The sequence below is a fragment of the Nerophis lumbriciformis genome, linkage group LG36 (genome assembly GCF_033978685.3).
Source record: "Nerophis lumbriciformis linkage group LG36, RoL_Nlum_v2.1, whole genome shotgun sequence".
NCBI lineage: Eukaryota > Metazoa > Chordata > Actinopteri > Syngnathiformes > Syngnathidae > Nerophis > Nerophis lumbriciformis.
In genome coordinates, this window is record NC_084583.2 from 697,501 (window position 1) to 721,929 (window position 24,429).

Here is a 24,429-nt window from a genome sequence, read left to right on the forward strand (position 1 = left end):
CAAAATGGTGTAGAGCAATAAATAGCAACATAATGTTGCTCGAACGTTAATGTCACAACACACAAAATAAACATAGCGCTCACCTTCTGAAGTTATTCTTCATTCGTAAATCCTTCGAATTCTTCGTCTTCGGTGTCCGAATTGAAAAGTTGCGCAAGCGTGGGATACAAAAATGGCCGGCTCCGCCTCGTCGAAGTCATCGGATTCAGTGTCGCTGTTGTTGTGCAGCAGTTCTGTGAATCCTGCCTTCCGGAAAGCTCGGACCACAGTTGTGACCGAAACTATCTGCCCAGGCATTTACGATCCACTGGCAGATGTTGGCGTATGTCGACCGGCGCTATCTGCCCGTCTTAGTGAAGGTGTGTTCGCCTTCGGAGCTGTGTGAAAAAAGCCACCCGGCCTCTTCGCGTAAACTTCCCTTAACCACTCGCTCATCTTTTCTTCATCCATCCATCCCTTCGAGTTAGCTTTTATGATGACGCCGGCTGGAAAGGTCTCTTTTGGCAAGGTCTTCCTTTTGAATATCACCATGGGTGGAAGTTAGCATGGCAAGCTAGAACCACAGTGAAGGATGACTTCTCATTCCCTGTGGTGCGAATATTCACCGTACGTGCTCCCGTTCCACAGTGCGGTTACAGGAATATCAGTTGCTGTGAAATATGGTAGTAATCCGTGTGCGGATGGAGAGATTGCGTCTTTTTATGAACCGGATCCTTGTCGCTTTGTAGGAGCCATTTTGTGGTCTTTACAGATGTAAACAGGAAATGAAACGTACGGTGATATCCGCGCGTTTTTTCTTCTTCTTCCGGGGGCGGGTAGAAGAAGAAGCGCTTCCTGTTCTATGGGGGCGGGTGCTTTCCTTGGCGGTTGCTTGCGTAGAAGAAGAAGCGCTTCCTGTTCTACCGGGAAAAAAGATGGCGGCTGTTTACCGAAGTTGCGAGATCGAAACTTTATGAAAATGAATCGTAATAAAGCGCACCGGGTTATAAGGCGCACTGTCAGCTTTTGAGAAAAATTGTGGTTTTTAGGTGCGCCTTATAGTGCGGAAAATACGGTACATACACGTGTATATATATATATACATACACGTATATATGTATATATATATATATATACATACATACACGTATATATATACACACACACGTGTATATATATATATATATAATATATATATATACATACATACACACATACATTATATATATATATATATATATATATATATATATATATATATATATATATATATATATATATATATATATATATATATATATATCTATCTATCTATCAGTGACGTGCGGTGAGGTTCATGGCTGGTGAGGCACTGACTTCATCACAGTCAGATTAACAAACATATGAACCCTAAAGAGTATCTTATTCACCATTTGATTGGCAGCAGTTAACGGGTTATGTTTAAAAGCTCATACCAGCATTTTCCCTGCTTGGCACTCAGCATCAAGGGTTGGAATTGGGGGTTTAATCACCAAAAATGATTCCCGGGCGCGGCGCCGCTGCTGCCCACTGCTCCCCTCACCTCCCAGGGGGTGAACAAGGGGATGGGTCAAATGCAGAGGACAAATTTCACCACACCTAGTGTGTGTGTGACAATCATTGGTACTTTAACTTAACTTTACACATACAAACTGTAGCACACAAAAAAAGCACATTTAATTAAAAAAACTTTATTATGGTCTTACCTTTACTTATAAATGAAGTCCATGCGCAGCTCCTTTTGAACAAAAGCATTGATAACTTGTTTATAGAAGTCTTCCTTATCTTTCTTCAGTTTTAAAAGTCTCTCTGTCTTGATGGAGATCTTACTTTAAGTATTACGTCCCACTTCGATTGAAAGTCCAGTTTAGAAAACTGTTTTATTTTAGATATGTAATCCTCCATGTTAATAGTCCAGGCAAGAGGAAAAAATAAACTGTTGCTGCTTGTCGTCACTTCTTCTGCAGCCGTGTAGTCGCAAGAATGATCTCTGGGATCACTAGCGCCCTCTACCTCCAGGAGGCGGGATTACTGCGAGCCTCACACAGTGCGTCTTCGCAGCAGTTTTATGATCGCTCAGCACAAGAAATACGTTACACACATACAGTTGTTGACAAAATACACTGTACATTATATACCTCAGCTAACTAAACTATGGAAATGTATAATATAATTCATATAGCAATACGGTCTCACTGCACAGCAGGCCAGCAGTTAGCCGGGTCATTGCGCAATCCACGGTGAGGCTCAACTCAGTGACGTGCCTCAACTGGCTGGTGACTCACCGCAAGTCTCTTCTCAGTATTCCAACGGCAAATGTGAAAATTCAGCGATTTTGAATAAAAATAATCTAAAACTGGTGAAGTTAAATGGAAAATAACTTTATAGTATAATCACTGGATACATATAACAATTTAATTTTTTTTTTTCCTTTTTAAATTTTTTTTCTTTCCATGATGGAACTGGTGTGTATATATATATATATATATATATATATATATATATATATATATATATATATATATATATAATTAATAATGAATCAAAATGCTGCTAGGTTTCCTTTGACTCTCTCTCGTCAGTCAGGTGGCAGAGCCGACGCTAAATTTACCGTGCATAAAAAAACGGCTCCCAGCTGGGACTCGGTTGTCATCGTTCGCATAAAAGACCCGTTCAAACGACCCGATTTGTTCGCGAACGTCACATCTGTCGTCCACCACAGCAGTATGTTGTACGTTAAAGAAGAGAAGGTCGACGTTAATGATAACATGGCGACCATACACACCGTCGTGACCTAATCACTGATTTGATTAGCACTTTCCTGATGAGTTTATACAAGGTATAATTACGTACGAGGGTGGGATATACTGCGTTCCTGATGTGTTTATACAAGGTATAGTAGTACTTTTCTGATGTGTTTATACAAGTGACAGCTTTTTAACATTCCGTTTATCGCTTAGTCACGCCGGACCTGACCGCACCTTGACGTCGTCACACGTCGCCCGGAGTGCAGTTTCGGTCGGCGGTTTGTCATGATATGACACATATATACTACGTGTGACGCGTTCTCCATACCTTCAGTCATTCAAGAGTTAAATGAATAGGAAGAAACTGTTTTTTAGGAGGATATTGCGTACGAGAGACGCCATTTTGACGTCACTGCTTGTAATTAGTGAGGGCTTACCTACACTTGTGTGTACAGCACGGGTGTCCAAACGTGTTCCACCAAGCGCCACATTACAAATGTATGCGAGGGCCATTTTGATATGTAAAAAAAAAAAAAAAAATGCTGAAAACAGACATTACATATGCAACCTATTTTTATGGACTTGCCTCTTTGTGATGTTAAGTTCCTGTTATACAGTATGTGCCTTCAGCTCTTATTTTGAAGGCGCTAAGCGGAAGTGGTGACACGTTGTGGTGGAGCGGAGTTTTTGAAAACTAACGAAATAAAAGTGTAAAACTGGAGCCTCCGTGTTTGTTATTTTGTAGTTTTATACAGTATAGGCGACATATATAAACCCTCGGTTACACATACATGTAAACCGATGCCGAGAGGGCGCCAACTTTCCAATGTCTTTACACAGTATATCCCACCCTCGTACGTAATGACGTACCTACGTAAATCACGTAACACATGCCCGCGCATGGGCTTTTGGGTGTTAACTAATCACAGATTAGATAGCGACCCCAAAAGGGACAAGCGGTAGGAAATGGATGGATGGATAGCTAGCGTTAGCTGTCATGGAATGTATTTTTTCCTTTTGTAATAGTTTATTATAACTAACAATCAGAAAACTGCAACTTTTATTTTGTATTATGACTCATCTTTTTAGTTTTAGTTCTGTTTTTGTCTCATAAAATGTTGACCTGATACGTTTTCACCGTTATAATTGTAATATTTGCATTTTTTAAATAAATCATAAAAATATATTCCAAAATAAATAAAGTTATAACTTTCTCATGTAATTATGAATTTATTGAAGTATGCCTACTTTTTTCTTAGAATATTAACATTTTATTATCATACTGTGACTTTTCCCTCATAATAGGCGTTTTAATGTTGCATCTTTATTCTTGTAAATCTACGTTTTTCCCTAATTTTATCACAAAGTCTCTTCTGGTGGTATTCAGATTTCAATACCTTTGTGTCATAAAATTACAAATTGATATAAATCATAAATATAATATTAGGTTTTTATTGTAAATGAAAATGACAACTAAAATTAGGCATAAAAACAATTGTAAAATTAGGAGAAAGTCCTTAAATTAAGTTGAAAAAAATAGTAAAGTTAAAAATTAAAAAAAGTCATGGAATGTATATTCTATCCGCCCTCTCTACGTAATGACGTAATTACGCATGTATGTAACACATGACACACATTAGCTTTTGGGTGTTGTTAGCTAATAACCGTTTAGATAGCTGTCATTTAATGTATATTCTATCATAACATGACTGCAAATTTGACTGCCACGTGTTGACCAAAACCGGGTAAGTGACCGCCGTAAACAAACACTAGTCATTTTATGTATTATTTAAACTTTGTGTTTATGAAAAATATATAGACAATTGTCAAACAAATGTGTTCTGGTAAACTACAAATGTTAGCGTAAGATAGCTGGTGGTTTTGTAGTTATATTATTTTTTTGCTTTTGAAAAATGTGATCGTGAGGAAGTTGCAAACAGCACTTTTAAAAACCAAAGTGTACGATTACTACTTACGACACGGGTGTGCAAAGTGAAGCCGGGGGGCCACTTGTGGACCGCGGCTCGAGTTGTGTTGGCCCGCGACATATTGTCGGGAACAAAACAACAGTACAAATGTTAGAAAAGGAAAGAAAACGGATGTAAAGTACTGACTTAAAGCTGAATTTTTGTTAGTCATAACCATTATTAATACAGTTTGTCGCTTATAGGGTTGCAACTTTACTAGTATAGTATCGTGGTACTAATGAATCAAAAACGGTACTATACCCTGTTTGAAAAGTACTGGTTTCCATTGAATTTTTGTAACGAGCATGACGGTGCGTCGTCACGGTTTTACGAGCAGAGGAGCATGTTCGGCAGCGCGCAATCACGGAGTACTTACAAGCAGACACAGTGTGTAGACAGAAAAGGGAGAATCGACGCATTTTGGCCTAAAAACTGAAGATAAAGGTGAAGTTATAACACTGAAACATCCTCAGGAAGAGGTGCTTAAAGACATCCAGCCGCAGTAGGCAGTGTTTTAGCTATTTCTAAATCACTAATCTTCGCCTCCATGGCGACAAATAAAGTAAGTTTCTTACAAGTATCATTATCACTGGAGGACGAGAAATAGCTAAACATGCTTCACTACACACCGTAGGAGGATACAATAGCTCACCGGCGTCACAATGTAAACAAACGCCATGGGTGGATCTACACCTGACATCCACTGTAATGATACCAAGTACAAGAGCGTATCTAGTGGATACACTAATGATTACATCGATATTTTTTATCGTCACAATCTTTTTTCCTTTTTAAAAAAAATAAATCATATTATATTTATAAACTCAGTAAATACGTCCCTGAACACATGAGGACTTTGAATATGACCAATGTATGATCCTGTAACTACTTGGTATCGGATCGATACTTAAATGTGTGGTATCATCCAAAACTAATGTAAAGTATCCAAACAACAGAAGAATAAGTGATTATTACATTTTAACAGAAGTGTAGATAGAACATGTTAAAACAGAAAATAAGCAGATATTAACAGTAAATGAACAAGTAGATTAATAATCAATTTTCTACCACTTGTCCTTTAAAGAATTTTGAAATAATAATAGGTAGATAAATGACACAATATGTTACTGCATACGTCAGGAAACTAATTAGGAGTCTTTGTTTGTTTACTTACTACTAAAAGACAAGTTGTCTAGTATGTTCACTATTTTATTTAAGGACTAAATTGCAATAATAAACATATGTTTAATGTATTTGTTAAAATAAAGCCAATAATGCCAATTTTGTGAAAAGTATAAAAATATATTTTGGTACCGGTACCAAAATATTGGTATTAAGACAACCTTAGTTGCTCACTAAGTTTTTAAATATAACTCTGCAGCATTTATTTTTTTCTCATTAAGTTACATTGTTTATGTTGCGGGCCGCACTTTGGTCACCCTCGCTGCATTGTAACGAAAGAAAAGCAGCTTCCAGAATGTTCTTTGGTGAAATAACTTTATTTTCCTCCACGTGATAGGCCTACACTTGTGTGTCATCAACTCTTTTGTACACAGCGGAGAGTAAATAGTATTGACACAAACACGAGTAGAGAGCGTACTTCAAGTGACAAGACACGATTGAGAAGAGCACAAAGCTTGGGTGTTACGTGGTGGCAAGTCAGAGCTGAATCCATTCGCTCATAAACCTAAACCTACTTTAAAACCAGTTAAAAGTTATGCTATGGCTAAAGGATAGTTTTGTGGTCCTTAACCAACTTGACTGTAAACAGTGTTGCTATGACGACGCGCCTGCGAGAGAGAAAGATGCCTCTGTAAGAGCGAGAGAGAATCCCAGCAGACACAAATAAATATTTTTTTTCAGCGTCTGTACTTTTGGTCAAAAGCCAACAAATGTGTGTCGAGTTACTGAATAAATAATCACATAAAAACAAGCAATTATAGCATTACGGCGAGGGATACTGCGACTAGCTGCTTTTTATGCAGATTTTTTATTTTTACAGCGAGTGTTAGTAAGCGTTTTGTCGTCTACAAAACGACTCGTGGAAAGCCACGGACCTGTCAGCCGGCTTCCCTTTTTGCCTCTATTTTACAATAATGGTGGCTGGATTCAGTGCACGACGTGGGTGAACACAACAAGCAAAGGCATCTGTGTTGTCGTCCGTAGAAATCCTGCATGGCAAGCGTGCTCTGCGATAAGTGTCAAGTCAACACCGGTGCTTCTTCGTCTAATCTAGTGAATGCAAACCCTTCCTGGCGTCCATGTGAGCATGTGTGTGTGGTGCTTACTGGCATTGATGCTAGGTCTTGGTCGAGGGTGTCATGGAAGGTCTCACATAGTATACACTTGATGCCTTCAGCCGTGTTTACAAAGATGGGAGTGAGACGACAGCTTTGTGTGAAGTGCGATGATTAGTAAGATCCTGTCTCCACTTCCTTAAAATACAAGTTGAGAAACAAGCAGCTATCTCAGAACGTCAGGCACACTCTCTCTATATATACACAAAAAATAAAATAGAGAACCAAACACTTTACAACGATGAAGAGTAACAGCACGAAGACTCTTGAGTTAGCTTAATGTCAGTCTGCGCTTCTATAGAATGCCATGCAAGTGGATGAAAAGATAACCTTCCGTTTGCAAGGTTGTTGGGGGGTACACATCCACGCCGTGACTGTGAAAAGTCGCTGAGTTGAGAAGAATGAAAGCAGGTCCTCTGTGGGGTGAGTGGCCACCCAAAGACCGGCTGTTGGTGAGCGGAGGGTGAGGGAGTGGGAGTGGTCTTGTACTAGCACGAGCAGCTGCTCTCCGTCACCGTCATCTCCGGCTGCTTCTCCAGCTTGATGTCGATCACTGGGGGGGCGAGTTAAGCAAACTAGGACTATGTTCACACCGCAGGTCAATTGCCATTTTGTTTCTCCATTATGCGACCTGTATCGGAGTTTTGACCAGTGCAATTACAAACTATATCCGACCCAGGCCTCTTTTGTATGTGGAACTATATCGGATATACAGTACGATTCTCATTCAATAGGTTTTCTTTATTTTCATGACTATTTACATTGTAGATTAGAGATGTCCGATTATGGCTTTTTAGCCGATATTGTCCAACTCTTAATTACCGATACAGATATATACAGTTGTGGAATTAACACATTATTATGCCTAATTTTGTTGTGATGCCCCGCTGGATGCATTAAACAATGTAACAAGGTGTTCCAAAATAAATCAACTCAAGTTATGGAAAAAAATGCCAACATAGCACTGCCATATTTATTATTGAAGTCACAAAGTGCATTTTTTTAACATGCCTCAAAACAGCAGCTTGAAATTTGAGACATGCTCTCCCTGAGAGAGCATGAGGAGGTTGAGGTGGGAAGGGTTGTGTGTGTGTGTGGGGGTTGGGGGTAGCGGGGGGTGTATATTGTAGTGTCCCGGAAGAGTTAGTGCTGCAAGGGGTTCTGGGTATCTGTTCTGTTGTGTTTATGTTGTGTTACGGTGCGGATGTTCTCCCGAAATGTGTTTGTCATTCTTGTTTGGTGTGGGTTCACAGTGTGGCGCATATTTGTAACAGTGTTAAAGTTGTTTATACGGCCACCCTCCGTGTGACCTGTATGGCTGTTGACCAATTATGCATTGCATTCACTTGTGAGTGTGTCAAAAGCCGTAGATATTATGTGATTGGGCAGTGCCTTCAAGGTTTATTGGCACTCTGTGCTTCTTCCCACGTCCGTGTACACAGCGGGGTTTTAAAAAGTCATACATTTTACTTTTTGAAACCGATACCGATAATTTCCGATATTACATTTTAAAGCATTTATCAGCCGATAATATCGGCAGTCCGATATTATCGGACATCCATGTAGCTGTTTGGCCACAATACCCAGCAATATGTTTGGAGGAGAAAAGGTGAGGCCTTTAATCCCAGGAACACCAGGCCTACCGTCAAGCATGGTGGTGGTAGTATTATGCTCTGGGCCTGTTTTGCTGCCAATGGAACTGGTGCTTTACAGAGAGTAAATGGGACAATGAAAAAAAGGAGGATTACCTCCAAATTCTTTAAGACAACCTAAAATCATCAGCCCGGAGGTTGGGTCTTGGGCGCAGTTGGGTGTTCCAACAGGACAATGACCCCAAACACACGTCAAAAGTGGTAAAGGAATGGCTAAATCAGGCTGGAATGAAGGTTTTAGAATGGCCTTCCCAAAGTCCCAAAGTCAGGACAATGCTGTAGAAACAAGTCCATGTCAAAAAAAACAACAAATTTACCGTATTTTCCGCACTATAAGGCGCACCTAAAAACCACAATTTTTCTCAAAAGCTGACAGTGCGCCTTATAACCCGGTGCGCTTTATTACGATTCATTTTCATAAAGTTTCGGTCTCGCAACTTCGGTAAACAGCCGCCATCTTTTTTCCCGGTAGAACAGGAAGCGCTTCTTCTTCTACGCAAGCAACCGCCAAGGAAAGCACCCGCCCCCATAGAACAGGAAGCGCTTCACCCGCCCCCGGAAGAAGAAGAAAAAACGCGCGGATATCACCGTACGTTTCATTTCCTGTTTACATCTGTAAAGACCACAAAATGGCTCCTACTACGCGACAAGGATCCGGTTCATAAAAAGACGCAATCTCTCCATCCGCACACGGATTACTACCGTATTTCACAGCAACTGATATTCCTGTGAACCGCACTGTGGAACGGGAGCACGTACGGTGAATATTCGCACCACAGGGAATGAGAAGTCATCCTTCACTGTGGTTCTAGCTTGCCATGCTAACTTCCACCCATGGTGATATTCAAAAGGAAGACCTTGCCAAAAGAGACCTTTCCAGCCGGCGTCATCATAAAAGCTAACTCGAAGGGATGGATGGATGAAGAAAAGATGAGCGAGTGGTTAAGGGAAGTTTACGCGAAGAGGCCGGGTGGCTTTTTTCACACAGCTCCGAAGGCGAACACACCTTCACTAAGACGGGCAGATAGCGCCGGTCGACATACGCCAACATCTGCCAGTGGATCGTAAATGCCTGGGCCGATAGTTTCGGTCACAACTGTGGTCCGAGCTTTCCGGAAGGCAGGATTCACAGAACAACAGCGACACTGAATCCGATGACTTCGACGAGGCGGAGCCGGCCATTTTTGGATCCCACGCTTGCGCAACTTTCCAATTCGGACACCGAAGACGAAGAATTCGAAGCATTTACGAATGAAGAATAACTTCAGAAGGTGAGCGCTATGTTTATTTTGTGTGTTGTGACATTAACGTTCGAGCAACATTATGTTGCTATTTATTGCTCTACACCATTTTGAATTTTACTATGTTTGTGATTGCACATTTGCGTACATTTTGGGACAGAGTTGTTAGAACGCTGGTTTTCAATATATTATTAAAGTTTGACTGAACTATCTGACTGTTTTTTTGACATTCACTTTAGCGCAGCGTTTTTTTGACATTCACTTTAGCGCAGCGTAGGCGCGGCTTATAGTCCGGGGCGGCTTATTGGTGGACAAAATTATGAAATATGTAATTCATAGAAGGTGCGGCTAATAATCCGGTGCGCCTTATAGTGCGGAAAATACGGTAGCTGAACTGCACCAATTTTGTCAAGAGTGGTCAAAAATTCAACCAGTAGCTTGTGGATGGCTACCAAAAGCGCCTTATTGCAGTGAAATTTGCCAAGGGACATGTAAGCAAATATTAACATTGCTGTATGTATACTTTTGACCCAGCAGATTTGCTCACATGTTCAGTAGACCCATAATAAATTTATAAAAGAACCAAACTTCATGAATGTTTTTTGTGACCAACAAGTATGTGCTCCAATCACTCTATCACAACAAAATAAGAGTTGTAGAAATGATTGGAAACTCAAGACAGCCATGACATTATGTTCTTTACAAGTGTATGTAAACTTTTGATCGCGACTGTATATACATTAGGGATGTCCCGATCCGATATTTGCCAAAAATTGCGTATCGGCAAGGCATGGGAAAATGCAGATCCAGATCCAGTTTAAAAAAAAACTCCGGTCCGTGTTTTCCAACGCACCTATTTAAATAAATAATAATAATACATTTTCTGCTGCTCCGTTATTTCCGTTCCGCATTTTCCAGCACACCTTCAACACATCCACAGGTCTGTGGATTCTCACGCAGTTGCTTTTAGCTGCTGGCATTACACGACAGGCTCTTCTCACTCTTTCCTGTGTCTCCCTCTCAAAGACAGCGAGCGCACCTTCTTACACACGTCACATACGTATACGTCCTCCCCGAGCAGAGAGCGAGGTAGCGGCATGGCTAACGTTAGCTGTGATGCTAGCGCAGCCGTGCGCGCCTGTGCAATTGTGCACTGTTCAAGCATCCTCTGCGCACGGCAAACTATGCCACGCACAAAATCAAATAAAAAAATAAGCGCATAACAATTTTCGACACACGGACACGACAGAGACAACAGTTTTCGTCATCATTGTTCAAATATTGTGACGTCTGTCGAGACGCTTATCTCCATTCGGTGCCACACGTCCACACCATCAAAATGCAGAGGCAAAAATTTCCACATCAACACCGTATGAAAAAATTAGTGATTTTTTTAGTTGTGATTTCCTTCTCTGCATAAAAGTTTAAAAGTAGCATATATTAATGCAGTATGAAGAAGAATCTTTTAATGTAGACATGCAAGCCTTGAAAGAACATTTTGAAAATCAAGACTACATTTCCTGCAAATGGGTGCATTTCTACCCTATATTTTAACTGTAGATTTATTCTCATATCAAACTCTTTTGGCTGTCTTTTTCACACTTACATCAGGCGCCCCCCTCCACACCCCGGATTATAAATAATGTAAATAATTCAATGTGATTATCTTGTGTGATGACTGTATTATGATGATATGACATTGTGTATATATCTGTATCATGAATCTATTTAAGTGGACCCCGACTTAAACAAGTTGAAAAACTTATTCGGTGTTACCATTTAGTGGTCAATTGTACGGAATATGTACTTCACTGTGCAACCTACTAATAAAAGTCTCAATCAATCAAAACACATAGAATCATCACACTGCTGTGATTATATGCATCAAGTGTTCATTCAAGGCTAAGGCAAAATATCGAGATATACCGTATTTTCCGCACTATTAGCCGCACCTAAAAACCACAAATTTACTCAAAAGCTGACAGTGCGGCTTATAACCCGGTGCGCTTTATATATGGATTAATATTAAGATTCATTTTCACAAAGTTTAGGTCTCGCAACTACGGTAAACAGCCGCCATCTTTTTTCCCCGTAGAAGAGGAAGTGCTTCTTCTTCTACTGTAAGCAACCACCCGCCCCCATAGAAGAAGAAGCGCGCGGGTATTACGTTTCATTTCCTTTGTGTGTTTACATCTGTAAAGACCACAAAATGGCTCCTACTAAGCGACACGCTGTGGTTCTAGCTTGCCATGCTAATGGCCAGAAACTTCCACCCATGGTGATATTCAAAAGGAAGACCTTGCCAAAAGAGAACTTTCCAGCCGGCGTCATCATAAAAGCTAACTCGAAGGGATGGATGGATGAAGAAAAGATGAGCGAGTGGTTAAGGGAATTTTACGCGAAAAGGCCGGGTGGCTTTTTTCACGCAGCTCCGTCCATGTTGATATACGACTCCATGCGCGCCCACATCACAGATGGTGTCAAAAAACAAGTGAAGCACACAAATACAACACTCGCCGTCATTCCGGGTGGATTAACCAAAGAACTCCAACCGCTCGATATTGGTGTCAACAAGGCATTTAAAGCACGACTGCGAACGGCGTGGGAACAATGGATGACCGAAGGCGAACACACATTCACTAAGACAGGGAGACAGCGCCGGACGACATACGCCAACATCTGCCAGTGGATCGTAAATGCCTGGGCGGATATTTCGGTCTCAACTGTGGTCCAAGCTTTCCGGAAGGCAGGATTCACGGAACTGCTGGAAAAACAACAGCGACACTGACTCTGATGACTTCGACGAGACGGAGCCGGCCATTTTGGATCCCGTAATTCGCCCAACTTTTTAATTCGGACACCGTAGGAGAAGAATTCGAGGGATTTATGAATGAAGAATAACTTAAGAAAGTGAGTGTTATGTTTATTTTGTGTGTTGTGACATTAACGTTCGAGCAACATTAAGTTATTGCTATTGCTCTGCACTATTTTGAATTTTACTATGTTTGTGATTGCACATTTGCACATTACCGTACATTTTGGGAGTGAACAGAGTTGTTAGAACGCTGGTTTTTAATATATTATTAAAGTTTAACTGACCTATCTGACTGTTTTTTTGACATTCCCTGTAGCGCAGTTAGATGCGGCTTATAACACGGGGCGGCTTATAGGTGGACAAAGTTTTGAAATATGCTGTTCATTGAAGGCGCGGCTTATAACACGGGGCGGCTTATGGTGCGGAAAATACGGTGTATTGTGTATCGCAATATGGCCTTAAAATATCGCAATATTAAAAAAAAGGCCATATCGCCCAGCCCTAGTTCAATGATGCCATTTCTGTTTGTCATGTATAATTTTGTCTATTTTGTGTTTATCCTTGAATAAACAGGTCAGTTTCTTGTTACCAACCATTGTGTATTATTCAAACTCCCCTAATTCAGCTGGCTAGTTGTTATCAAGAGTACTAAAACCCTTTTCAACATGATTCTGACAACTAAGTAGGCTAAATAACTTTAAACTTTAATACATGCTCGGATAGGCCAGTATCGGTCAGTATCGGTATCGGATCGGAAATGCAAAAACAATATCGGTATTGGATCGGAAGTGCAAAAACCTGGATCGGGACATCCCTAATATACATACACGTATATACATATAAATACACACACACTTTGATATATAAACACACACACATACATATTTGTTATGTATACAGCTTATTATTTTGCGCACTATTGACGTAGCTTGCCCAAAGATGACGTAAAAGTGGCAATCTGATCTCATTGCCATTAGAGCGAAGTCACATTTGAAAAGATCAGATTCCAACCGGATTCACGACTAGCTCCTGATGTGGCCTGAATCTGATGCGAAAAGATCAGCTTTGAAGCACTTTGGAGCGGTTAGACTGGCAAAAAATATCCGCTCTGTGTCACTTCAGATTTGTGCCTAGGACAGTCCCAAAACCATCCTTGATATGAAAAACGGAAGGTTGTAAGAAGCCAACACTGGAAGGATACTGTCTTCTTTGCTTTTCTCCGCTGTGCTGTCCATTCCTGGCAATGCAGCCGCAACACGACGGAACAGCTGCAAAACAAAGGCAGAATCACATGACTTCACAAAGGGATTACTTTTAACACAAAGCATGCAACATCCAAACAGACAATGTTGTAGGAAATAATACAACAGATCCCCGCTTTTGGTGCGAGTTAGGTTCTGGTGCCACCAAAGACTGGCAGAAATCTGTGAATAATTGATAGTGGTGTCTATTCTTTACATACTCTGGAACACTTCTGCCTTTGTTTACTTTTTGTGGTATTTTGCCTACCATTCACAATCCCTATGTGAGACAAAAACACATGTTTTTCTCTGTTTTGTGCAGTCTAAATCAGGCCCTGGCAGTTGTTTTCCCTCGGGGGAAAAAAAAAACCATGAGTAAAACTGACGAAAAACAGCGGTTGGTTGTTGGAGAGATTGGTGGTGTTGCCATTGTATTTAATATACTTCAAACAGTGAGCCACTTATTGAGAACATCTTTGTCTTTGCAAAAGCCAACATTTTTCCACACAGTTGATCGCAATGGCGGCTTGTTAATTTTTCTTTCGCCTGCTTCTCTTCCGGTCTCCGCCATACTTGTTTTGAGGACAGATGGCACCTGGTGATGACATCATAGACGGGCGACAGACTCGCGTACGTTTATTCATTTAAAAATACTTTTTTTAAAGTCTGCTCTTCTTAAAGCCAATGTTTTATTTTCCAGTATCGATAATTACCTTTTAAAATCGATGTTCAGCAGGGCGGTGAATCTTTGGGCACCACACCATTTGATTCTTGGGGGTAATTATTCGAGTCAGAATTGATTCTTGATTAAAAATCAATACTTCTTTAATAACACTTGGTGCCAGTTCTATGAACTACATTCCTCTATAAAATATATAAACACTTCTGATCAATTTCTATATTACTTAAAAGAAAACTGGTTTTGTTTAATAAAATTCTACTCAAACATTTAATAAAGTCAAATACAAATAATGCAACAAGAAAAATATTGTGAGAATGAGATATTATAATAAATAGTATAATAAGATATAAATGTTTTTTTAATCCATAGTCATGTTTTAATCAGCTAGTATTTTCCCATGTAGTAATAATAAATGCTACAAAAAACGATTTTATTCTATTAACCCCAATTCTCCTATAAGCCTTGTGCCGACTCAGGTTGTCCCGATACCAATATTTTGGTACCAGAACCAAAATGTATTTCGATACTTTTCTAAATAAAGGGCACCACACAAAAATGGCATTACTAGCTTTATTTTAACAAAAAATCTTAGGGTACATTAAACATATGTTTATTATTGTATGTTTGTCCTTAAATAAAATAGTGAACATACTAGACAACTTGTCTTTTAGTAGTAAGTAAACAAACAAAGACTCCTTATTAGCCTGCTGACGTATGCAGTAACATATTGTGTTTATCTACCTATTATTTTGTCTACATTATTAAGGACAAGCGGTAGGAAATTCATTATTAATCTACTTGTTCATTTACTGTTAATATCTGCTTATTTTCTGTTTTAACATGTTCTATCTACACTTCTGTTAAAATGCAATAATCACTTATTCTTCTCTTGTTTGATACTTTACATTAGTTTTGGATGATACCACGCATTTAGGTATCGATCCGATACCAGGTAGTTACAGGATCATACATTGGTCATAATTTAAGTCCTCATGTGTCCAGGGACATATTCACTAAGTTTATATACATAATATATAAAATATAGTAACAATTACTTTCATCCCATTGATTAATTTTACGTTGATGTTCCAGGTAATCTTATATTCAGTGAAGGTATAGGATAGGCAAAATATAAGCTTTGGCTTCAGCCTATTCCTTTTTCGGTCATTCTTTTTCTTTTCTTTTTGTGCGTAAATGTGTATGATTGTTAAATATGTATAATCTGTACTGTTAAACTGATCACACAAAAGGGTTGATTATATGACCGAAATAAACTTATTTCATTCAATATACATTTTTAAAAAAGGAAAATAAGATTTTGTGACGATAAAACATATCGATGTAATCATAGTAGTATCGACGAGATACGCTTTTGAACTTGGCATCATTACAGTGGATGTCAGGTGTCGATCCACCCATGGCGTTTGTTTACATTGTGACGCCGGTGAGCTATTGTATCCTCCTACGGTGTGTAGTGAAGCATGTTTAGCTATTCCTCGTCCTGCAGTACTTGTAAAAAACGTACTTTATTTGTCGCCATGGAGGCGAGGATTAGTGATTTAGAAGTAGCTAAAACACTGCAGACTGCGGATGGACATTAGCTGCTCACTAGCTAGCCATGTCTTAAAGCACCTCTTCCTGAGGGCGTTTCAGTGTTATAACTTCACCTTTATCTTTACTTTTTAGGTAAGTTCTCCGTGATTGTGCGCTGCCGAACATGCTTGTAAAACCTGCAATGTCATGACGTGAATATGTGCCATCATACCCAATGGGAACCGGTACGTTTCAAACAGAGTATATTAGGGATGTCCCAATCCGATATTTGGATCGGATCGGCCGCCGATATTTGCAAAAAATGCGTATCGGCAAGGTATGGGAAAATGCCGATCCAGATCCGGTTTAAAAAAAAAAAACGGGCCGTGTTTTCCAACGCGCCGATTTAAATAATACATTCCCCTTTTCTGCTGCTCCCTATTTTCCGTTCCGCATTTTCCAGCACACCTTCAACACATCCACAGGTCTGTGGATTCTCACGCAGTTGCTTTTAGCTGCTGGCATTACACGACAGGCTCTTCTCACTCTTTCCTGTCTCTCCCTCTCACAGACAGCAAGTGCACCTTCTTACACACGTCACATACTGTCACGTCATACGTCACATACGTATACGTCCTCTCCGAGCAGAGAGGTAGCAGCATGGCTAACGTTAGCTGTGATGCTAGCGCAGCCGTGCGCGCCTGTGCAATTGCGCACTGTTCGAGCGTCCTCTGCGCACGGCAAATCTATGCCACGCACAAAATCAAATAAAAAAAATAAGCGCATAACAATTTTCGACACACGGACACGACAGAGAAAACAGTTTTCGTCATCATTGTTCAAATATTGTAACGTCTGTCGAGACGCTTATCTCCATTCGGTGCCACACGTCCACACCATCAAAATGCCGAGATAAACATTTCCACATCAACACCGTATGAAAAATTTAGTGATTTTCTTAGTTGTGATTTCCTTCTCTGCATGAAAGTTTAAAATTAGTATATATTAATGCAGTATGAACAAGAATGTTTTAATGTAGACACATAGAATCATCATACTGCTGTGATTATATGCATCAAGTGTTCATTCAAGGCTAAGGCAAAATATCAAGATATATATCGTGTATCGCAATATGGCCTTAAAATATCGCAATATTAAAAAAAGGCCATACCGCCCAGCCTTCTAGTTTAATGATGCCATTTCTGTTTGTCATGTATAATTTTGTCTATTTTGTGTTTATCCTTGAATAAACAGGTCAGTTTCTTGTTACCAACCATTGTGTATTATTCAAACTCCCCTAATTCAGCTGGCCAGTTGTTATCAAGAGTACTAAAACCCTTTTCAACATGATTCTGACAACTAAGTAGGCTAAATAACTTTAAACTTTAATACATGCTCGGATAGGCCAGTATCGGCCAGTATCGGTATCGGATCGGAAGTGCAAAAACAATATCGGTATCGGATCGGAAGTGCAAAAACCTGGATCGGGACCTCCCTAGAGTATAGTACCATTTTTATTCATTAGTACCGCTATACTATACTCGTACCGGTATACCGTACAGCCCTCGTGTCAACCTGAAACATTTCTGAAATAGTCCTGTGAATACTACACTGAATCATATATAACGGGAAAAAGCAGGAAAAAAAGTGTGAGTTGCTTCTTCTGTGATATCAACAAATGAAGTGAAGTAGTGAGAACCTGTTAGAGGGTGATACATGAAGAGTTGTGTGTACCAGCAGACAAGTAAGAGGTGAAAAAGAGGGTAAAAAGAGGAAGTTTAGACATAGTGATACCTGTTTGACATTGTAGCCAGTCTTTGCGCTGGTTTCAATGAACATGACATTCAGTTCCTTAGCTCTCTGCTCGCCCTCCTCCGTGGTGATCTGTCTGCTCGCGTGGAGGCGACATGGACATAGAGAAACATTGCAAAGAGGACAGGAAAAGATAGAGAAGAGAGAAAGCTTGCTTGAGTCTTTTGGGGGTGAAAGAGAAGAGGTTAGTTCGGTTAAAACAGACAAAAAAAAGGGAGGAAGAAAAAGGTAGAGAGGCTGCAGTAACATAACTTATAGTATTTATAGAGGGAGTCTACAAGTCACACTCCCTGACCTGAAGGACAACATGGCCGCCTGGCGGTGGACACCAACCTGTTTGACGTTATAGCCAGCCTTGGCGCTGGTCTCTATGTACATCACATTGAGCTCACGGGCTTTCCTCTCTGCCGCCTCAACAGAGACTTGCCTGCCACGGTCCCGGGAAGGTGTGGTGGGCGGGGTGGGGTAAGGAGTGGGAGGGTTGGCGGGAGGAGACACGGTGGAAAATCCAGAAACACAGCACACATGCAAACAGGACACACACAGAAATGAAATCAAATCAAAATGAGGAAAAAACGGAACAGAAGAAAATCTGAGGCAAAGGAAAACAATATGAAAGCATTGAATCGGCTATTTTTGAAAGTGGCAAAAATATAAAGACAAACAAAGATGAATGAGGTGCACTTTAAGGAGAACACGTGGGACTCCGGGCTTTGGCAGAGCTTTCACACAACATTACAACCTGTTTCTAGATTTGTGATCCACCTCTTAAATTGCATATGGTTTGAGATAGGGCTGGGCGATATTTACAAAAAAAAGTATATCTCGATATATTTTTACTTAATATCGATATCCGATATATATATCTCAATATATTTTCTGGTGAAGTATACATATAAAGATATTCATTTTTGAGCGAGATTCACTGACATTGAAGTGAATGACAACTGTCCTGTAAACAGTCAGTGACACATTTATTAACCAGTTAGTCAAGATGGGTATAAAGTGTTTAAGTAGCACAAAATTACATAACATAAATAAAATAACATAGCTGTGCAAATAATACAACATGTATCAAACTCAGATAAAAAATACATTTGCAGGCAGGCACTTTTTAATTCCCAGTGGACGATGTAATGGACTGCCACACACGTACGGTTCTGGTCAGCGCCAAGTAAGTGACTTGACTTCATTGTGCGGCTAGGTTCTTCCTCACTTCGCCATACATTTTTGGCAGCATTTGTTGTGCGAATAATGCCCGGCTTGGCAACTGAGGAACAGTTTAGATTTGGTCTTACATTGTAAACAAGTCAAATGAATGTTTTATCCAGACTAGAGATGTCCGATAATGGCTTTTTTGCCAATATCCGATATTGTCCAACCTTAATTACCCATTCCGATATCAACCGATACAGATATATACAGTCGTGGAATTAACACATTATTATGCCTAATTTTCTTGTGATGCCCCGCTGGATGCATTAAACAATGCAACTTTACCATGAATTGATTAACGTGGACCCCGACTTAAACAAGTTGAAAAACTTATTCGGGTGTTACCATTTAGTGGTCAATTGTACGGAATATGTACTGTACTGTGCAATCTACTTTTCAATCTAAGTTTCAATCAATCAATCAAAAACGAGGTTTTCCAAAATAAGAGAACAACTTCAACTCAAGTTATGGAAAAAAGTGCCAACATGGCACTGCTATATTTATTATTGAAGTCACAAATTGCATTTTTGCCTCAAAACAGCTTGGAATTTGGGACATGCTCTCCCTGAGATAATCCTGATACCCACTACAACTATGGGAAATACTATACTTTGACTTTCACAAAGTGCATTATTAAAACATTTTTTTTAAACATGCCTCGAAACAACAGCTACATTAACAATGAAGGCACAACTTCAGGTTCAGAGTATACTAGAGCAGGGGTCGGCAACCCGCAGCTCCGGAGCCACATGCAGCTCTTTGATCACTCTGATGCGGCTCGGCAGCTTACTTGCCGACCCCCCGATTTTCCCGGGAGACTTCCGGATTTCAATGCCTCTCGCAGAAAACTCCCGGGATTAATATGCTCCGATTTTCACCCTTACAGTTATAATAAGGGAGTGCCATGATGGTACAGCATTTGGCCCCCTCTACAAGCTGCATTAACAGCGTGCCAGTCCAACCCCTTGTTATGCAGTACGCGTCTTCCGCTTGCACAAGTATCTGACAGCAATGCATACTTGGTCAACAGCCACACAGGTTACACTGACGGTGACCATATAAAACAACTTTAACACTCTACTAATAATGCGCCACACTTTGAACCAAAACCAAACAAGAATGACAAACACATTTCGGGAGAACATCTGCACCTTAACACAACATAAACACAACAGAACAAATACCCAGAATCCCATGCAGCCCTGACTCTTCCGGGCTACATTATACACCCCTGCTACCACCAAACCCCGCCCCCACCCCAACCCTGCTCCCTCACACATCAAACCCCCCCCCCCCCGTGCGTAGGTTGAGGTGGGCGGGGTTTGGTAGCGGGGGTATATAATGTAGCCCGGAAGAGTTAGGGCTGCATGGGATTCTGGGTATTTGTCCTGTTGTGTTTATGTTGTGTTACGATGCAGATGTTCTCCCGAAATGTGTTTGTCATTCTTGTTTGGTGTGGGTTCACAGTGTGGCGCATTATTTGTAAGAGTGTTAAAGTTTTTTTAATTTTTTTATACCGCCACCGTCAGTGTAACCCGTGTGGTTGTTGACCAAGTATGCCTTGCTGTCACCTCCATGAGCAAGCGGAAGCCCCATATAACGTGTAGTTGATCATGCACGCTGGTTGTAGTGGGTGCTACCGGTATATGCTGTACCATCACGGCACGCATGACGCTGACAAGCGGCATTCATATAAAACCTGCATGCCGCTGACAAGCGCCATTCATATAAAACCCGCATGCCGCACCAGCATTCAAATTCCATATTAAGGTATGGGCAGCGTGTCTGAGACCCCTGGTTTATACATAGCACAAAGCAAAAAAATACTTTTTATGCAGTGTTATTTCGTTTTAAATTTAAATTTTTTTTTGTGGCTCCCATTGTTATCTTTAATTTGTGAAACTGGTCAAAATGGCTCTTTGACTGGTAAAGGTTGCCGACCCCTGTACTAGAGCATACTTGCCAACCTTGAGACCTCCGAATTCAAGAGATGGGGGTATATTGTAGTGTCCCGGAAGAGTTAGTGCTGCAAGGGGTTCTGGGTATTTGTTCTGTTGTGTTTATGTTGTGTTACGGTGCGGATGTTCTCCCGAAATGTGTGTCATTCTTGTTTGGTGTGGGTTCACAGTGTGGCGCATGTTTGTAACAGTGTTAAAGTTGTTTATACGGCCACCCTCAGTGTGACCTGTATGGCTGTTGACCAAGTATGCATTGCATTCACTTGTGTGTGTGTGTAAAAGCCGCATATATTATGTGACGCTGTTTGTATGGAGGAAAAGCGGATGTGACGACAGGTTGTAGAGGACGCTAAAGACAGTGCCTTTAAGGCACGCCCCCAATATTGTTGTGCGGGTGGAAATCGGGAGAAATTCGGGAGAATGGTTGCCCCGGGAGATTTTCGGGAGGGGCACTGATGTTCAGGAGTCTCCCGGGAAAATCGGGAGGGTTGGCAAGTATGCCCTACGTCCGTGTTTTACCGAATATGTACTGCTCCGTACAGCGGCGTTTTAAAAAGTCATTAATTTTACTTTTTGAAACCGATACCGATAATTTCCCATATTACATTTTAAAGATTTTATCGGACATCTCTAATCCAGACGCATACATTTGTCCAAATGGGGCCAAGTGGACGCATTGTGGGTTTCATGGACGTTGTCTACATTGCTAAAAGAAACATCTAAAGAAGAGAATCCCTCTGCCATCTTCCACTAGTTTTTTTAATATATAAATGGCCCGCTTGAATATTCCCTCTTCTCTTCTCCGACTCTCTGGTCGTAATTTGGGATGTCTGTTGTGATTTCCCTTACTGTTCCATGACCCGCCCTATCTTGCCTCTGATTGGCCTGTCCCTAATGTTTTGCGCTAATCTCAACCAATTGTGACTCATCATAGTAAACAACCAACCAATCATGGATGTTCTTGTAAGTGCAAGCATGTCTTGGAAGGAGGAAGGGGAGGGGTTTAGTAGCCGAGAGAGTGAGAAGCGGGGGAGAACAAGGAACACAACAAATAAGTGGTGTTTGGTCATTTTAACGTGAAAGAAATGATATCGATATTACGATATTTTCTTAATTCATATCGTGTTTAAAAATGTATCGATATATCTTACAACCTCGATATATCTCCCAGCCCTAGTTTGAGAGCATGGTTTTGCCTCTTCTCTGGCTTCCAAAAACAAGGAGCAGAGGAATATGCACAGGAAACATCACCTTTTGAATTGTCTTTCATTAGTCGTCGTCCCTCGCTACGTTGCCTTTCAAATAAAGCAACTGTTTATTTTTATTTTTTTTAAATATATTCTACATCCTTTGGGCCTAAATAAGTGTTGAATTAAGCTTTATTTATGTATTATGGGCCTGATTTACTAAAACACAAAAATGTACTAAAACACATGATAGCACACACAAAGTTGATCTAGCAAACGTGTGCAAAGTGGACTGTGTCTGTTCAGTGAGCAGAATAAGGTGTGCAATCATTTTTGTGTCTGCCTTCATTAATATGCAAAGTATATGCTGATCATCTGACAATACTGAGAGGGGAAGATGCAAATATAATTATTTAGCAGGCGCAATGTGATTTATCAACACCCATTTTGCAAGCACTATTTAGCACGTGTCAGAAGGATGTGCAAACTGACAGTTCCACACACAGCTACAGTATCGAGAATCTAATCCTACGTGTGTGGGTCAACATTTTGGACGGTAGAAATTAAAAATATTAGACACATCGTCTACAACATGGGTGCCCATTACGTCGATGGCGGAGGGTGTGTCAGTCGATCGCCAGCCAGGCATTAAAAAAAAATCCAGCTAAAATGAGCGATCATCAAACTTCACCAAGACGTCACTATTGTCACTTGATTGACATTCACGGCACCCGAGCGTCTTGTGAGATGCTGCTGCCAGATCATTATTAAGAAAAAATGACCGACAGGAAGGCGAGAAACGTTTTTTTTTATTTCAACAGACTCTCGCACCGTACCTGCCGTCAAAACTCTAAAGACCGACTGCATAGTTCCTGTCTTCACAATAAAAGCCCTGATTTAGCCTGCCTGTGCTAACAAAATAAGAGTCTCAGAAAGCTGGCGCGCACAAGCTAGCAAGCGACGGAGTTTGCCGCCAATGTATTTCTTGTAAAGTGTATAAAAAGGAGTATGGAAGCTGGACAAATAAGATGGCAAAAAGCAACCACTTTCATGTGGTATTGGACAGAAAGGAGGACTTTTTTTCTCCTCCATTTGAAAATGTGGATGTTGTCATCACTACTGTCTGATTCCAATCAATGCAAGACATCACAATCAACTTATATTATTGTCTTCATGAAAGAAAGGAATGTTAAACGTGCTTGTATTATCATTTATCACCTTTAATTTGTTGACAAAAACCTCTCTCTTAAATAAATCAATGTAATATATATATATATATATGAATGAGGGAGATCCCCTCCACTTGGTCAATTGAAAAGTAGCTCGCTTGCAGAAAAAGTGTCGACACCCCTGGTCTATAAGTGCGCATTTTTGTGTGAGTAAGTGCAGTCTCCCTCTCATGCACCTTCAGTGGTTAAGAAAAAAAAATGCCCATATAAGGGGGTCGATGTCGCCTGCTTGTGTGAAGACAGCAAAGGGTAGGAGCATGATAACATGAATGTGCAGTAAATGTGTGGTAAAATCATCATTTAAATAAGGCGGTCTGCACCACTTTTCAGTTGCATATTGTTACTATATGGCATGCAACACACCCACGAATAGTACACGCTATTTTATTGTTTGCACACACTGATTACCAGGTGGTGTTTGGATCTTAGTGAATTGGGCCCTGTGTGTGCAGTATTTGTCTTATTATTATTATATTACATCAGATAGCAGGGTCGGACAGTTAAGAGTGAACACTACTAAACAACAACACTAATCTTGCAGCCGCCGTATCTTCGACACGACAATCTCAAGTTGACCAACATTTTTTTGCTGGACTTTATCTTCAACTCCTGCCTCGTCAATAACATCTCCACTTTGGTGAGACTTTGACAACAACGTAGCATCGGACATTTGGCGTGGCACTTCAGCCTCGGTTAACGTAGCATCGGACATTTGGCATGGCTCTTAAAGTTAAAAGTTAAAGTACCAATGATTGTCACACACACACTAGGTGTGGCGAAATGATTCTCTGCATTTAACCCATCACCCTTGATCACCCCCTGGGAGGTGAGGGGAGCAGTGGGCAGCAGCGGTGGC

At 40.5% G+C, this 24,429-nt stretch overlaps 2 protein-coding genes across 9 annotated transcripts in view; both read right to left on the minus strand.

The window, feature by feature from the left end:
• The window catches only part of stard14 (START domain containing 14), a 39,242-nt gene extending 35,992 nt beyond the window's left edge, over nucleotides 1-3,250 (minus strand). Inside the window, exon 1 of one of the 2 annotated variants that reach the window (XM_061930605.1) lies at nucleotides 3,186-3,250. In XM_061930605.1, coding sequence (XP_061786589.1) covers nucleotides 3,186-3,235 — 50 coding nt within the window. In that variant the 5' untranslated portion in view covers nucleotides 3,236-3,250. Of the gene's footprint in view, nucleotides 1-2,978; nucleotides 3,047-3,185 lie in introns of those variants that run through there. The other variant, XM_061930602.1, reaches the window with a different exon arrangement.
• Nucleotides 3,251-6,191: 2,941 nt separating this feature from the next.
• Nucleotides 6,192-24,429, minus strand: part of rab41 (RAB41, member RAS oncogene family) — a 36,654-nt gene continuing 18,416 nt past the window's right edge. For 2 of the 7 annotated variants that reach the window (XR_009811697.2, XR_009811696.2), the window contains exons 6-9: nucleotides 18,280-18,411; nucleotides 17,967-18,145; nucleotides 13,918-13,984; nucleotides 6,192-7,561 (exon numbers count right to left, since the gene is read on the minus strand). Coding sequence is in view for 4 of the 7 variants with exons in the window: in XM_061930609.2 (XP_061786593.1) it covers nucleotides 7,497-7,561; nucleotides 13,918-13,984; nucleotides 17,967-18,060 (226 nt within the window). In the remaining 3 variants the exon portion in view is untranslated. The remainder of the gene's footprint in view (nucleotides 7,562-13,917; nucleotides 13,985-17,966; nucleotides 18,146-18,279; nucleotides 18,412-24,429) is intronic. The other 5 variants (XM_061930609.2, XM_061930606.2, XM_061930608.2 and 2 more) reach the window with 3 other exon arrangements.